Source organism: Vespa crabro, chromosome 17 (assembly GCF_910589235.1).
Source record: "Vespa crabro chromosome 17, iyVesCrab1.2, whole genome shotgun sequence".
Classification (NCBI taxonomy): domain Eukaryota; kingdom Metazoa; phylum Arthropoda; class Insecta; order Hymenoptera; family Vespidae; genus Vespa; species Vespa crabro.
The window spans coordinates 4,954,546-4,969,234 of NC_060971.1; the positions used below are offsets into that span (position 1 = coordinate 4,954,546).

General features: G+C 28.0%; 4 protein-coding genes across 13 annotated transcripts; 2 read left to right on the forward strand and 2 right to left on the reverse strand.

Moving 5' to 3' along the window:
• Nucleotides 1-1,806: 1,806 nt before the first annotated feature.
• On the reverse strand, nt 1,807-6,843 carry LOC124430246 (zinc finger protein 521-like). 5 transcript variants are annotated; one of them, XM_046976528.1, is made up of 4 exons: nt 6,727-6,843; nt 5,324-5,400; nt 5,038-5,202; nt 1,807-4,621 (listed from the first exon to the last, which is right to left on the reverse strand). In XM_046976528.1, the coding sequence occupies exons 3-4, from the start codon at nt 5,194-5,196 to the stop codon at nt 1,889-1,891; spliced, it is 2,892 nt and encodes a 963-aa protein (XP_046832484.1). In that variant the 5' UTR covers nt 5,197-5,202; nt 5,324-5,400; nt 6,727-6,843; the 3' UTR covers nt 1,807-1,888. The 5 variants fall into 5 exon arrangements, with proteins under 5 accessions (XP_046832484.1, XP_046832483.1, XP_046832481.1 ...); XM_046976527.1 differs by lacking the exon at nt 6,727-6,843 and adding an exon at nt 6,024-6,167; XM_046976525.1 differs by lacking the exon at nt 6,727-6,843 and adding an exon at nt 5,464-6,016.
• LOC124430257 lies at nt 6,777-8,403 on the forward strand. Of its 3 annotated transcripts, none has more exons than XM_046976556.1 (3): nt 6,777-6,901; nt 7,713-7,910; nt 8,009-8,403. In XM_046976556.1, exons 1-3 carry the CDS (start codon nt 6,871-6,873, stop codon nt 8,380-8,382), a joined length of 603 nt encoding a protein of 200 aa, XP_046832512.1. In that variant the 5' UTR covers nt 6,777-6,870; the 3' UTR covers nt 8,383-8,403. The 3 variants fall into 3 exon arrangements, with proteins under 3 accessions (XP_046832512.1, XP_046832510.1, XP_046832511.1); XM_046976554.1 differs by lacking the exon at nt 6,777-6,901 and adding an exon at nt 6,908-7,427; XM_046976555.1 differs by lacking the exon at nt 6,777-6,901 and adding an exon at nt 7,451-7,568.
• Nucleotides 8,404-8,482: 79 nt separating this feature from the next.
• On the reverse strand, nt 8,483-10,541 carry LOC124430259 (40S ribosomal protein S24). 2 transcript variants are annotated; one of them, XR_006943713.1, is made up of 5 exons: nt 10,444-10,541; nt 10,028-10,090; nt 9,611-9,934; nt 9,208-9,287; nt 8,483-8,621 (listed from the first exon to the last, which is right to left on the reverse strand). XR_006943713.1 is itself a non-coding variant. In XM_046976562.1 (4 exons), the coding sequence occupies exons 1-4, from the start codon at nt 10,444-10,446 to the stop codon at nt 8,619-8,621; spliced, it is 393 nt and encodes a 130-aa protein (XP_046832518.1). In that variant the 5' UTR covers nt 10,447-10,541; the 3' UTR covers nt 8,483-8,618. The 2 variants fall into 2 exon arrangements, 1 of the variants encoding a protein (XP_046832518.1); XM_046976562.1 differs by lacking the exon at nt 9,208-9,287.
• A 106-nt stretch (nt 10,542-10,647) lies between these two features.
• Nucleotides 10,648-14,327, forward strand: LOC124430258 (protein cornichon homolog 4). 3 transcript variants are annotated; one of them, XM_046976561.1, is made up of 5 exons: nt 10,648-10,789; nt 12,760-12,921; nt 13,203-13,271; nt 13,440-13,693; nt 13,775-14,327. In XM_046976561.1, exons 2-5 carry the CDS (start codon nt 12,841-12,843, stop codon nt 13,839-13,841), a joined length of 471 nt encoding a protein of 156 aa, XP_046832517.1. In that variant the 5' UTR covers nt 10,648-10,789; nt 12,760-12,840; the 3' UTR covers nt 13,842-14,327. The 3 variants fall into 3 exon arrangements, with proteins under 3 accessions (XP_046832517.1, XP_046832514.1, XP_046832513.1); XM_046976558.1 differs by having other exon boundaries at nt 10,675-10,789; nt 12,689-12,921; XM_046976557.1 differs by lacking the exon at nt 10,648-10,789 and adding an exon at nt 11,800-12,051.
• Nucleotides 14,328-14,689: the final 362 nt, after the last annotated feature.

The following is a 14,689-nucleotide window of genomic DNA, read 5'->3' on the forward strand; positions in this document are numbered from 1 at the left end:
TCCTATTGATTATTAAAATCAATTTGTAAAATGCATATTATATATATCATGAAAAATGATATTTTTATTAATTCATTTATATATAATTTCATTACATATACTCTCATATATCTTTTCTTTTACATATATACATATGTCAAATTAATATTTTAATTCTTCAATTAAATTCTTGTAAAAAAGAAAAAATATTCATTTTATCTAAAAAGATATCATAGAAGCTGTCCAATTTATTACATGATTAATGGTTTTTTATGAACCTAAAAATAGCATAAAATTTTGTTGAAAAACGTAAATCAAAAGTTTAAAATTTATTCATTTAACATTCGAACATAAATATATTTTTGTGAATTATAACAATCACACATGTCTCATGTAATTATTATATTCAATCACAACACTTATACATATAATTGTAAGCATTTTACATACACATTTTTTATAATATGTAATTGTATTTCATTTTAATTCCAATAATTTGCCACAAAAATTGTGAAACAATTTATAAGATATAAATAACTTATTTTTTTTTGAAGTTCTACTTGTAATAGTAAAAAGAAAAGAAAGAAAAATAGAAATATTTTTAATCTAAATTAAAATTTAATTAATAAATTCCTATTACACTTTTTATACTAACTATTAATTATATTTATTTTTAATTTTTAAAGAAATTGTTAAAATCAAGAATTATCGGCGCAAAGTTGCACAGTCAATTAATAACCTATTATAAAAATAATTATATATATTATGTACATGTATATATGCACATACATATAAAGAGAGATATGCATAAAGTTTCACAAATTGTTTTTATCAAATTACTATAGGTATGAATTTAAAGTTATTTTCCATTAAATAAATAAATCATTTATGTAGTTATGGATACAAAGCAATATTTAAGTCCTGTAATGGTTCCAATGTAAACAATTTGTAATACTTTATATAATCTATCCTATACATGTATATGTACATGTACATGTTTAATTAATGTATTACAATTAATATTTAATTTGGTCTTATTAAATTCTTAGTTTTAATTAATAATAAAAAAAAAAAAAAAATGAAATTCTTCATACAATATTTGGAATGGAATTGTTTCATAACAATTCTATTATATTTATTAGTCATTGCCCTTTGGTGTATATTAAGAGAGTTGTACATTTTCTTATAGATTACATCAACATTTTGTTCATAAATGATTAAAACTATGACATTAAAAAATATATTTTTACTATAATATTTAAGTATATATATTTGTATGTTTATGGATTTTCTAATTAATGTTACATATTATTACATTTGTTAAGTCATTAAATTATTAATTTCAATGATTTGTTATCTTGAAAAATAAAAAAAAAATTACAATCAATATTCTTGCTATTTAAACATCTACTTTATCTTTGTAGCAGGAATATTTACAATATTTCTAACATGGAAGCATTAAATATAAAGTATCCAAATGAATAATATTTATTATTTTGTTAATTGTAATGTAGTGTAGTGACACTTATAATATTAAAGATTTAGGATGATTATATTTTAAATTTGTAGAGTGCATTCGTCAAGAGCTATAATTATTATCGACATTGATATTCATATAGCCAAGCACAAGCATTTATTATAAATATATATTACAATTATCACAATACTCTATTTATCTAAGTCAAATATAAGCAGTCAATCAGTTTAACTAGGGCAATGACACTAAATATTTATATTAAAAATGTTGAATAATCGATTATATTATGTTAAATATAAATCAAAATGTAAATTATCTTTTAGCATAACAATTTATCAAATGCAATAAAATTATATGTACTTTAATTTTAATTTATTCTCATTAAGGAAACAAAATTGATTTAAGATTGTAAAAATACATTGCCTTAAAACACTAACTATGCAGTAAAGTACGATCTTTTGAACTTTTTCTTGACTTCTTTTGAACTTCGAGAAGATAACGATTACATTTTTCTTTCTTTATATGAGTTTCTAGTAACTCTTTATTGCAAAATTTTCTGGTACAAAATTTACATTTAATCCAGGGATATTTACCTTGATGAGATGATATAACATGATGCTCTAAAGTTCTTGCATCACAATAGACCTTCTTACATAGTTTACATGCTGTTACAGTTTTATGAGAATAAATATGCCAACTATATGACTTTTTCTTTATTGGTTGTAAGCAAATATTGCATGTCATTAACTTATCAGTTTCTCCATGTATATTTTCATAATGATTTATTAAATGTTTTCGACTTGAATGAGTTTTCTTACATATGTGACATGGGAACCCAAGACCATAATGATATCCTTCATGTCTAAGTTTTGCTGCGGCAGTTAATTTTGTACCACACACGTTACATACACATTTGCCATGTGCCCTTTGAAAGTGTAATTGACATCCTGTACTACTAGGAAATTTTTGTGTGCATTCATGACATTGATAAGGTAATTCTGGATCAAAATGTTGAAATTTAATGTGTTGATCAAATTCATTTTTGTTTCTTACGATAGTATGACAAAAAGGACAAGACATATCTGCTTGTAATTCACTAAACTTTTTCCCTACCTTCACATTACACCTATGATTATTGTATTCGCCAATACTATTAAATCTTTCTGTACAGTAACCGCATCTGAGAAATAATGGATGACATTTTGCTATATGTGAATTGCAGCTTCTCAAAGTTTGAAATGATTCACCGCAGGGACAGATTGTGTTTACATACATTGATGTATTAGATAATGATTTTTGATTATCAATTTTAATCAAATTTTCCTTTTTCTTTTTAAAAACATTTGAAGTTTTTGTTTTCTCAATTGATTTCTTTTTCTTAGATTTGATTAAATCTGTACTGTTTTCCGCATCGATTGACTTTTGTTTCGTTTTTAATATATTTAAATCATCTGTCGTTTCTGATTGTTCTGTCATAATTGTCTCACATAAATATGTAGGAGGCACTACTTCAATATTTCCTTTTTGTTCCTGTGTCTTTCTAATCTGCATGTTTTCATTAATCTGATCATTTTTTTCATTTTCATTAAGTGGTATATTCCGTGAATCTTCCTCTATATCAACATCAATGTTTTCATCAATCGTTTCTATTTTCAATATACTATGATTTTTACTATATTTAGAGGATTCAAGTGCGTTCAAAGAATGATTTTCTTCACATACTTCATTAGTATTTTCAAAAATAATATCTGAAATATCTGATGGAGTATCGCAGTCATAAGGATGGCCAGAATCCTTAGATTTATTTTCATCGCCACTATCTCTGCTAACTATTTCATAAGAATCATTTTTCTTCTTTATTTTAATATTAATACCACTTCCAGAATCTCGGTCAGGATTGTCTTCCATAAAGGACTCCGTTTCACTAGTATCTTTAAACTTACAACTATTTTTGTGCAATACTAAAGTATGATATTCGCGAAATGATCTTCCACAAATACATGATCTATCAAGATATTTTTTACTTCCTCTTGTTCTATTGTTGTAATTATAAGAATTGTTTTCATGCTCTTGTGAATTCACACCTTCCATGGAATCCAATGAAGATGTTTTAGTCTTTTCTTTATTTTGTGGATTAGAAGTAGCTGTGGATAATAATAACTCAGTACGTTTGGCATTTAATGGAGAATTTAAGTAACGACATTTGAGAACATTGAAATTATTTTTAGTTTCTCCTCGACTCCTATGAATACGGCTATGTTTATAAAAACTATTATAACTGGCATATACCCCAAGGCATATTTCACATTTGAATTTGGAAACTTCTTCTGTATATAAATTCTCAGAAGCATTTTCAACATTTGGTATTTCATTCAAGTTTATCTTTTTTTGTAGCATTTGTTCTGATATCATTGTACTCTCATTATCTGAAAGCTCAGATGATGACATTGTATTGACCATTGCTTTTGTTAAATCCTGAAGACTAATATTTGGAGATACTAGCGCATTACTTTCTAATTCTTTCATAACAAGATTTGGACACCCTATTTTATGATATTCAGTTAAATGCTTATGCAAATCTGTTATAGTACGTTTACAGAGAGGACATTTTCCACGATATGCATATTTTGTTTGGACAATATCCTTATCTAACAAATTATTTTTCTTTTCTGTTTGAAATTCGTTTTCATTTATTTTTGTGCAGTTTGTAGGTTGTGCAGTAGGATCAGAATTTATACATTCATTGCTGATCTCTTTGTATTTAGACTTATTGTATTTACGTTTAGGTGGTATATATATTCCGTGTATTTTTTGTGAATGGGATCTAAGGGATCGATTTTCACTATACTCTTTACCGCATACATTGCAATGAAATAATTTCTTAGTGCTTTTAACTGAAAATTTGAAATTTGGTAATGCACTGTTATTATTACCCAATACTGGTTGATATATAATATATGATGGTTCTGGATCTTTTTCGAAAGAAGATTCAGTCAAATTTGTCGTATCTATTTTTTCTATAGAATTATTAATCACATTTTCTGATCCTTTACTTTGTACATTTTTAATTAATTTAAGAGTTTCCCAAATTTTATCACATCTTTCGAGAAGAATTATTGGATCTTTCAACTTGAATGGGGTAACAATAGGCAGTTGTGATGGACTCTGCAATAAAATACATATATCATGTTTCTTATGGAAAATATGTATAAATGATGTTTTTTAACCAATTATTAAAAAATTATTTTTGTTTTTCCTTCTTTTTTTTTTCCCCTTTTTATTTTTCTTTTTCTCCGATAAATCATCACGACGCATGATTAAAATCAATAAATCATCTGGATCGTATTTAATCGCGACAAAAATATAATCGTTTAAAGTATAGCACAAAAAGTTTTCCATTATTACGTCAAGTAAGCAGTCCCCCAACACTGGTCATCGAAGATATAATACTGACGCATTTAATTGATCTAAAATTCTTACGATTGAATACAATGAAAATTACCAAACGCGTTGAATCCAAAAAAAATCTTAAGTAAATACCATAAATACTAGGGTATTTAAACAAACTATACATAATATACCTGTAGGGATTCATAAGAGTTACTCCTAGTTGGGGACATTGGCTCAATCTTAAGTAGTGGTATATCTACATCAACCACAAGTCTCTCAGGCGGTTCTTCCTTATCCTTATCCTCATTATTGTTCCCATAATCATCCCACATTGCACCTTCGCCAAACATTTTAATCTAAAGTTCAATTAACTTTATCAATAAGGAATTATTTCAATGTTTAAAACCTTTAATAAATCCAAGCTGAACGGAATCGTTCTCAAGCGGCTCGAATTGGTAGTAGACATATTGTTCCTACCTCCCCACTCCACGACCACTTGGCTCAGCGTTTCTTCCTCGTTCGTTACAGGCAAGCACAGCTGCACAAAGCTTTACCTATTGAAAATCACGATCACGATTTATCGTCTTTGATTATTATTTTTCTTCGAAACTTTTTACTTTTTAGCATAAGCAGGCGCTTCGGCGTCCGATAATTCCAACATTAGAACCGAATATCAATTCTAAATCGATAAACGTGAGGTTCTCCTTTCGTATGAAATACGCTTGGGTAGGAAGGTAACTGTTTTCTAACAAGGGTATAGCCCGACCAACGTTCAAACGAGTGTGGGTAGGTACAGGACTGGCCCAAGTTATTCGTTCGGCTCATTTACTTTAGAATTCTTCTTTTCTGTTAATGCTACAATCATTTTGATTTAATGCCTTCTATAACCCTTATCTATTTTGATTAAAAAAAAAAAACGAAAAAAAAACAAAAAAAAAAAAACAAAAAAAAAACAAAAAAAAAATCTCTTTTAGACTACAAGCGTTTCCTATGTTATACGTTCCAAAGATATGTTTTTTAATTGTTCAAGAAATTGTCTTTAACACAGGAGGCCATAATATACTTGATCATAAACCTACATTCCCAAAATATATAGCTTCTAATGCTTTCGAGGCAGATCGATGATATTATATTTATTTGAAATGTTACAGTATTCTAACGCGTTATCTTTTCTCACTTGTATTAACTGTAGAATTTTCACGCTCTATAAGATCAACAAGATATCTGTGATTATTATATTGCTTCTTATCTCCGTTGGACCCAAACATTCGACGACGAGTCAATTGTATCTACATGAGCCATCTTCGTACGTTTTTCATGTTTTTCTAGCGTTATATGTCTTTTTAACAAATTCCATCGCTATGCCGATCGTTATCGTGACGAAAGCAGCATGCGCCGTATGACCGTCAGTAATTTCTACTGCATTCAATTGAATTACATTATACCGTAATACGAGAAATTATATAATTTTTGTATATTTGCTTGAATGTAACTTTGTACTTTTGTACCATGTACATATAGGCACTGTAAAGTATGAGAAATTTAATATCAAGTTACGTCAAAGACATTTGAATATTAATAGAAAATATGGTAATTATATTATTAAGAGATATGCAAATTGATGAATACAATGAAATCAATGTTAAATAAGAATATTTGATTATATCGTAAAAGCTAAAACCATTCTTGTTTGTTTTATAGCTAGATATTTACCATACGACAACAAATGTTGGAACTGTTCAAAGATTAATCAAGTTATCAATAACTGTTAAACCTCGCCAGTACATAATTTCAAAAAAATTAATTGAACAAATCAAATGTGTTAGGTAATACAGGTCGTGTAATGACAATTGTCTAGCCAAGATAACATCAGTATATACTTGGTCGTTTTGTGTATCCTACTACGGGTCTACAGAAATGTTCCTCCGTCACTGCATCACGTGACATGTCTCTCTCTACCCAGCCAAGATAGAAATGGGCTGGCTGTTTGGGAGATTAAAGACCTCGAGAGTTCGTTGGATAGCATGGGCATTCTCCGATCAATGAAAATCCAGAGTAAATATTCCGTGCCACAACATAATGATGTCACGTTTAATACGAGACCGGCTAAAATCTTGATGTTTCCACATGAACCACGATCGTTAGATATGCTGTAGTTTTAACAATGCAACTCTAGACGAGTTAACTTTTATGCAATACAGCAAAAACCAAGTTATCCCAGTATAATACTGATAATAATGCAATACGTTAATAAAATATGTCATGTAACATTGGTATAGTGCGACGCTATCTGTTATTCTCAATCTGAGATATCCTATTATATCAATATCACAATGGTCAAGGTCAATCGTTCGCAAGAGTAACCTGAATTTATTTTGATTATTGATAAAATTGCTAGCACTAACGAGATAATCATAATATGCACGACGTGTACTTCCTGCCGTACATATATAAATCTAAGGAAAAATATAGTTATTGTTAATAAAAACGTTTTTGCGTTGAGTTAACATGTGGTTACCAATCCTTTTGCTGTTTCTCTTGACGTGTCAAATTTCTACCTCGATTGCTCTTTATAACGAAGGTCTTGTATTGTCTATAGTTAGGATTACGATACTGATCGGTTTGAGAAGTCATTTCATTATCAATTTTGTGATCTTGCATATCTTAAAATAATCATTATAAATGTTTAAAATAATATTGCAAATAAATAAACTAGCTGAGGGTAGATGTATTTGAATTTGTAATATCATGAAACAATATTACGTTATACTATTATATTATAATATTATATTATACTGCAGTAATAGTTGAAATCGTGAAAATTACTCTTTTCATAATACTAAACCAATATGACGTATTTTCTCAGAAAATATTGGATTCCGAAGAGATTTAACACGTGTTAAATTCGGTGAAGGAGTGCGAGATTGGTTTCGAACTTTAAAAGATCGTCTGTTAGGAAGGAAAACTGAATATAACGATTCAGAAAATGGAGACATGATAAATCTCAACAAAGCTGAGATACAGGATCGCGTTCGTAACTCTGGTGGATTCTTTGTAGATTTGTGTAAGTCGCTATAGCTTTTCCTTTAAAGATTTTCAGATTCCTTTTCGCATTTTATTCTATATTTTTGCAAATTATTCTATATTTTCTGTATATTCCAGCTAAAATAACATTTGATCCGAAATACGATATCGGATTTCGTATTGGTCGTTGGTATTTCATTCGAATGGGAGACACAATTGATAATGAATTTGTCTATAATGATTCAAGGGAATGGGATATGCCTTCTTCATTCATGCCTGATCAATCAACGCATCAATTATCCGATAATGATTGGTCAAATGATAATTATAACAATATATTCAAAACCATGTTGTCTCCACCAACCACGGAAACTACATTTTCGACGGAGCAAACCATAACGGAAAGTGATGCAATTGAAAGTTATACTACCGAGGCATCTGTGATACTACTGGAAAACAACGAAACTGAATCAATAGGCAATTCAGCTTCTGTTGAAGTTATATTCCCGTAATAAAGTAATCTTAAATCTATAGTATACATCTTTCAATTATTATTTGCTTATTATTTTCTATATAATTAATTATATATAAAAAATTATACATAAGATGATGTTTATTATCAAGAAGAACACTATTTTATTTCATAAAATTTATCATAATTATTATCTCAATATTATTGTTCAAATTAATTATAACAATTTTTATGTTGATGTTATGGACATTGTGGCCTTCCTGATGTGTAGTGGGTTTACTGCAAGATAAATGATTATATTAAAATTAAGCACATGAAAATACTATGAGAAGCTGGTTAGAATTGCAAAGGAGTTACTATATCTATAATCACACTTTGTTTAAGCCAAGCCAAACCAAACCAAGCCAAGCCATAAGCCAAACAAAAGAATTATTTATTGTTATAAATTTATGCAATATAAGAAAAGAATAAGCAAAGTTAGATTCAAGTCAGCATGATTTATTTTAATGAGGGGCTTTTATATTATTGTAAAAGTAGATTTATATTACTATTACACTCCTACTATATTGATTACTGAATATGTTAGCAAGTAAAGAAAATAATTATTAATTATAAATAAAATTAAAACACACTTTTTTTTTTTTTTTTTTAGATAAAAACATACTCTTCATACGTTTAGCTATCTAATAAATTATCTAGTGATTTACAAATCATGTATTATAAGTATTGAAACTTCTACAGCAAATTTGTAGTTATTTAAGAAAGCAATTGAAAAGATATATTTCAAATAAAATCAAACAATATAAAATACTAATTAAAACCATAATCATATCAAACACAATAGAATTTGAGATTACATGCTGACCATATATAAGCGTCAGAATAAGAGACTATTCCTTCTTGAGGTTTGTAGTGCAAATGATGAGCATTTGTCTACTTTCTCCCCTAGAAAGTAAATAAAAAGCATATTCCACCATAGCATGCATGAAAGAGAATAAACGACCATATAAACAATTGTTGTGATATTAATTTAAAGTAATAGAACTTTAATAAAAAATCATATACTGCAGTTATTTATTTTGTTTTTTATACTTAAAACATTGAAAATTTTAGTTCTTAAATTTGGAAAAAATATATTTGCTAAGCCCATCGCCATAATATAATATAGATAAATACATGCAATAAATGAGAATTTCCCTTTGCAAATTAATTTTTAAAATTATTTTATTCTCGCTCATATCAAATATAAAAGTAAATGTATTTCCTACCTTCTTAGAAGCAGCTCCAACTTTACTTTTTTTAGTACCCCTAACTTTCTTCATTCTGTTCTTACGTTCTTTTCGTTGTTTCCTTGTTTGCTTTTGTTTTTCATAAAGACCATGCCTTGCTAACCTATATTTTGGTTCGAACTTCTTTGCGAAGTCTAAGGTATCATAAATAAGAGCAAATCCTGTAGATTTGCCTCCGCCAAAGTGTGTTAAAAACCCAAAAACAAATACGACATCAGGTGTCACTTTATACATTTTGGCCAATTTTTCTCGTATTTCTGTTTTACGAACAGATGGTTGACCAGGATGATGCACATCCACAACCTGTAATATAAAAATATATCATATAATTACTATAAAAATGACAAATTACTGTCTTAAAAAAATACATATATTTGTTCGTATTATAAAACATACCATTTGTTTTCGGCATAGTAGCCGATTTGTCATAAATTTCCGAGTTCTGATTGTGGCTTCCGTCTGTAATAGAAAATCAAAACACTTTTTGTAGGTTATGTTGATTCATACACGTTATCTGAATAAGATCAACTAATTTTAACAAAATAATATCTTCTAATAAATAAAAAAGAAGTATTGAAACCGCACAATTTTACTCAAGAAAACACATTGATCGGTATTTTAAATCATTGTTTATACACGTTCATCCTGATGATTTTATTTTGCAGTTAAAGTAATTTTATTATCGATATACAACGTTTTTGTTATAATATTTATAACATCTAAATAAGAGAATACTACTGTTTCATATTCTATCATAGTATAATTATTTTATATTACGATTGAATCATAATTTTTGGATATAAAATACATACCATTTTACCCAATTGTCGAAATACCTATGAAAGGACATTGAAGGAAGAGGGCAGTGTTCTCAATACATGAAAATTGTTGTATACTATGATGATGACGACTTCATATAGATATCGTACTTCGTGGTAATGTCAATAGACGGCGCATGAGTCGTCAGAGTATAGGAATATTTCAGCGTCTCATCTAGTAGAAAGGTTAGTTTGCGACAGATGCTTTTTTCTAGTTTTAAGACTATTCATTACTTTTTGTTCGAAGGATGTGTGACTTCAGCGAAAGATATGGAAAATATATGAACTACGAATATAAATGGGGAATGATGTCCCCACCATGCATTTATCGTGTTAAGATGTAAGCTTGTGTTATTTCCCATTTTTACGTGTACATAACAATTGGTTTCGCGTGGATTAAAGTAAATAGTTTTAGTAGACTGTGCATTCATACTTTTCAATATCTCATATGTATATCTTTCTTTGATGATAGCGTGCGTTTGGGTTACATGTAAATAATTTTATTCGCATACGCGTGACAATGTGGAACCGGAGACGGATTGTTACGTCGTATTAGTTTTTCAAATCTACACTCTTACACCCATCACCATTTTGAGCATTTTGAATGAGAACATGGTAAAATTAAAATATGACTAAGATCTATTCTCGAAAGTTTCTGGCGAATCTTCGAAAATAATTCCATAGCCTATAATTGCCCTCTTGAGTCACAGTTTGTGGAGGCCTTTTCGGCATATAGTCTCTCTTTTGCTTCGTGCTCTAATTTAATCAATTATCAATCAAAAACCGTAACAACAAAATTTGATTCCAAATTCTACGAAACGAAAGAAAACCTTAAAACAATCTTAATGTATCTGAAAAGTATAAATCTTATCTTCTTGAATAGAAACTGATTACTATCTTTTCGAGAGATACCTTTTTGCAGTGTAAGATAAATTAGAATTATTATATTAATTGCTAAAAATGTTGATCTAAAAATTCATTATCTAGTTATTTAAAAATATAAAGCAAATCCTTGAAAGCAGCTCCTTAAAAACGAGTAGTTTAATTATAATAAGAAAATCATGCATAGTTTCGTTTGTAATTCAGAAACTAATCATCGTGAACAGTTCGTTTTTATTGGTATTAGATGAAGACAATGATTCTGATATTAAATGAAAATATTGAATGAAAATTATTTTATATTTATCCCATTTTATGAGTTTTTCGTAAGTTTAGAATGAATTAGAAAATCTGAGCGTCAATTTACAAACATAAGTCAAAAAAAAGTAATTGTTTACTTCACTGAATCAAAACACATCGTTCAATTGTTTATATGAAAATTAGTAATGGAGTTACGAGCTTCTTCTTTTTTGCCGAAAAGTTCCAGAGGGCGCTACTATATGAAACTAATTTTTCACGTAAAACGCGTCAAAAACAACGTTTACGCCAATAGCGAGTTTAAGAATAATACTTCAAGGATAATGAACAGCCTTACGAAAGAAATAATGTTTTTATTAGATTTATATTATATAAAAGAATTTATTCTTTTCGGACTTCTAAAAATATAATCTATGGTACCGACAATAGAAAGTAGTCAGTGTCAGAACTAAATTTTAAACGTCGGTAAGTAGAAAACTTGTTTTTATATTTACATATATACATATTTTATATATATATATATATATATATATATATATATATATGTGTGTGTGTGTGTATATAAATTGTAGTTTATTAATTTGTATTTGTTACAGCAGGAAGTAAATATTTTGTCTGTAGATTATATAATAATTAAATCTCGTATATATAAAATAAATTTTCAAATATCATACATTAAAATAGGTGAACGATATGATAATCATGAAAATGTAAGAAACTTATAATTTATATGACAGATACTTGGAAACTTTCCATTATTTGTTGAATTAAAACAACATTTTATGCCTATCAATATGTAAATTCATAGAATCCTTGATAGAATTGATTAAATTTCTAAGAACGATGACGAATGTGTGAGTCAGACGTTATGATACGTAATGTTAGATGATACTTTCAAATATTTATCGAAGTTACGGAAGGATAAATAGGTTAATTTAATTTAATATAAATCGATATTTAATTATATCTCTTTGATGAACCCATTCTTTTTTTCTTTTTTATAAGAAAAACATATAGAATGTAAATTAATACGGGTGTTGAATTCATAAATGTGAATTATTGTTATCGACAGTATACTTTTAAATTCCATGATACAACACAGAGTGGCGCACGTGTTAGTGTCGACTTCTATCGCGGTTACTGACTTATGCTTTATGAAAACTTACTGTGCAGAAAATAGGTTGAGTGATATACTAAAGAAGAAGACAAACATTTATGAGCGCGTGCATTACTTAAAATTAACATATCTTCGCTATGGGCTTGATATCAGAGCCATTATTATTTGCCATCGCTTTAATTAATACCGGATCTGTGCTCTTTCTTTTAGTATATTTTGTATCCTTTCTTACCTATATACCTTACACATACAATCGACATGGCTTGCATATATGATATTTCAATATATGTATTATTGTTATTTTCAAGCTTTTACTAGGGATTTTTATACATCATATTGTTTCTGCAATATGGCAAACATGTGCCGGCGCCGTATTTGATCTAGCCTCGTTATTATTTTTTAACCGAATTGCGGCGTTGTTTTATATTTTTAATTAATAACCATTTTTCTCTTACATTTCCACCATTTTCGCTGTATTTTTCTTGATGTATCTTTATAGATTATTACGTTATCAGATCTCGAATGTGATTATTTAAATGCTCAGCAATGTTGTTCAAAATTAAATGCGGTAAATTTTTAAGAATATTATCATATTAAATTGTGTATATTACTTTTATTCATATGAAAGTATAAGTCTCCATATTTATAAGTATCTTAAACTTGTAATTGTATTAAATTTATTTAATTAGTAAGAAAAAGATTTACTGTTGTTAATTGTTTATTATCTATTTTACAGTGGGTCACTCCAAAATTAGTGACGCATACATTTTTGGTATTTTTGTTATTAATACATGGCCAATTAATACTAACTTTGGTTAATTTACCAATGACTTTTTGGTTGTTCTATGAGTTTTTTGGTGTCCCTAGTGGAAATATGGGTGTATATGATCCTACAGAGATCCACAATCGTGGAGAATTGAAAAGACATACTAGGAATTGTTTGATCTATCTTGGATATTATTTAGTCTTATTTTTTCTTTACCTTTACTGGTAAGTAATATCCATATATGAAAAGCTTTTTGTCTTTAATCTGTTCTTTTTTTTATAATAATTTATTTTTTTCTTTCATAGTATGATCATTGCGTTATTAAAAGGAGATCCAGTAAACAGAAATGCTGATGATCTGGTAGACTTCTAAACCAAATAAATTACTCTCATATCTGTTTTATACTTGTAAGATAGTGCTGTATGTATAGCAATTATTTTTTGCAATACATTAACCTCATATATGTTGTTTGGAAAGTATATTTGATATTATTTCATATTCAGAAATCTTTATCTAAGCAAGTATCTGAATAGATGAAATAACACTTTCTTGATTTCAGAAGTATTGTTAAGGTACTATTTTAGTTTATATCAATATATAAAGATAGTTTTTATAGAAACAAATTAGAAAGTTATTTAAAATAAAAATAAGTCTTATGAAAGAGAGAGAGAGAGAGAGAGAGAGAGAGAGAGAGAGAGAGAGAGAGAGAAGGAGAGAAATCACGTTACAAGTTAATGGTTGAAATTTTGGAATTCTAGTCTTAAAAAAAAATATATATATAACAATTTCCAATACAATGGATAATCTAATTAAAAGACTAGCCCACGTAATAATATTTTAATATTATATAAATATTAATAAGATGTCTTTTAAAGAGTCCCTGCATCTATAATCCTATCCCAACATTAATATACATTCATAATATTATTTTCTTTAGTTAGCAAGTATATATTGCATACATGTGACAAATGTAAAATATTTTTGTAGAGTGCCAAATCTTATTTTCTATCGAGTTAATTATATTTTTAAATATATACCACAAACACATGTCTCTGTCATTATTGTGGATCTAATGTAAATATATATAAGGTATATTACGTATAAGGTATATATACATATAAGGTATATATACTTCATCAAATTTCAAAGGCAATAATATCTGTGTATAATATCTGACTGGGTGACATGGTTGCGATTATTTTACACATTCGTTAAACCAA

Coding starts and splice junctions, on each gene's coding strand:
- LOC124430246 (XM_046976528.1), bottom strand. CDS start 5,196: ATGTTTGGCGAAGGTGCAATGTGGGATGATTATGGGAACAATAATGAG. Junction 4,622..5,037: donor ACTCTTATGAATCCCTACAG/GTATATTATGTA, acceptor ATTTTATTGCAG/AGTCCATCACAACTGCCTAT.
- LOC124430257 (XM_046976554.1), top strand. CDS start 7,355: ATGTGGTTACCAATCCTTTTGCTGTTTCTCTTGACGTGTCAAATTTCT. Junction 7,428..7,712: donor GATTGCTCTTTATAACGAAG/GTCTTGTATTGT, acceptor GTATTTTCTCAG/AAAATATTGGATTCCGAAGA. Junction 7,911..8,008: donor TGGATTCTTTGTAGATTTGT/GTAAGTCGCTAT, acceptor TGTATATTCCAG/CTAAAATAACATTTGATCCG.
- LOC124430259 (XM_046976562.1), bottom strand. Junction 9,935..10,027: donor TACTATGCCGAAAACAAATG/GTATGTTTTATA, acceptor TTTATATTACAG/GTTGTGGATGTGCATCATCC.
- LOC124430258 (XM_046976561.1), top strand. CDS start 12,841: ATGGGCTTGATATCAGAGCCATTATTATTTGCCATCGCTTTAATTAAT. Junction 13,272..13,439: donor GTTGTTCAAAATTAAATGCG/GTAAATTTTTAA, acceptor TCTATTTTACAG/TGGGTCACTCCAAAATTAGT. Junction 13,694..13,774: donor TTTTTTCTTTACCTTTACTG/GTAAGTAATATC, acceptor TTTCTTTCATAG/TATGATCATTGCGTTATTAA.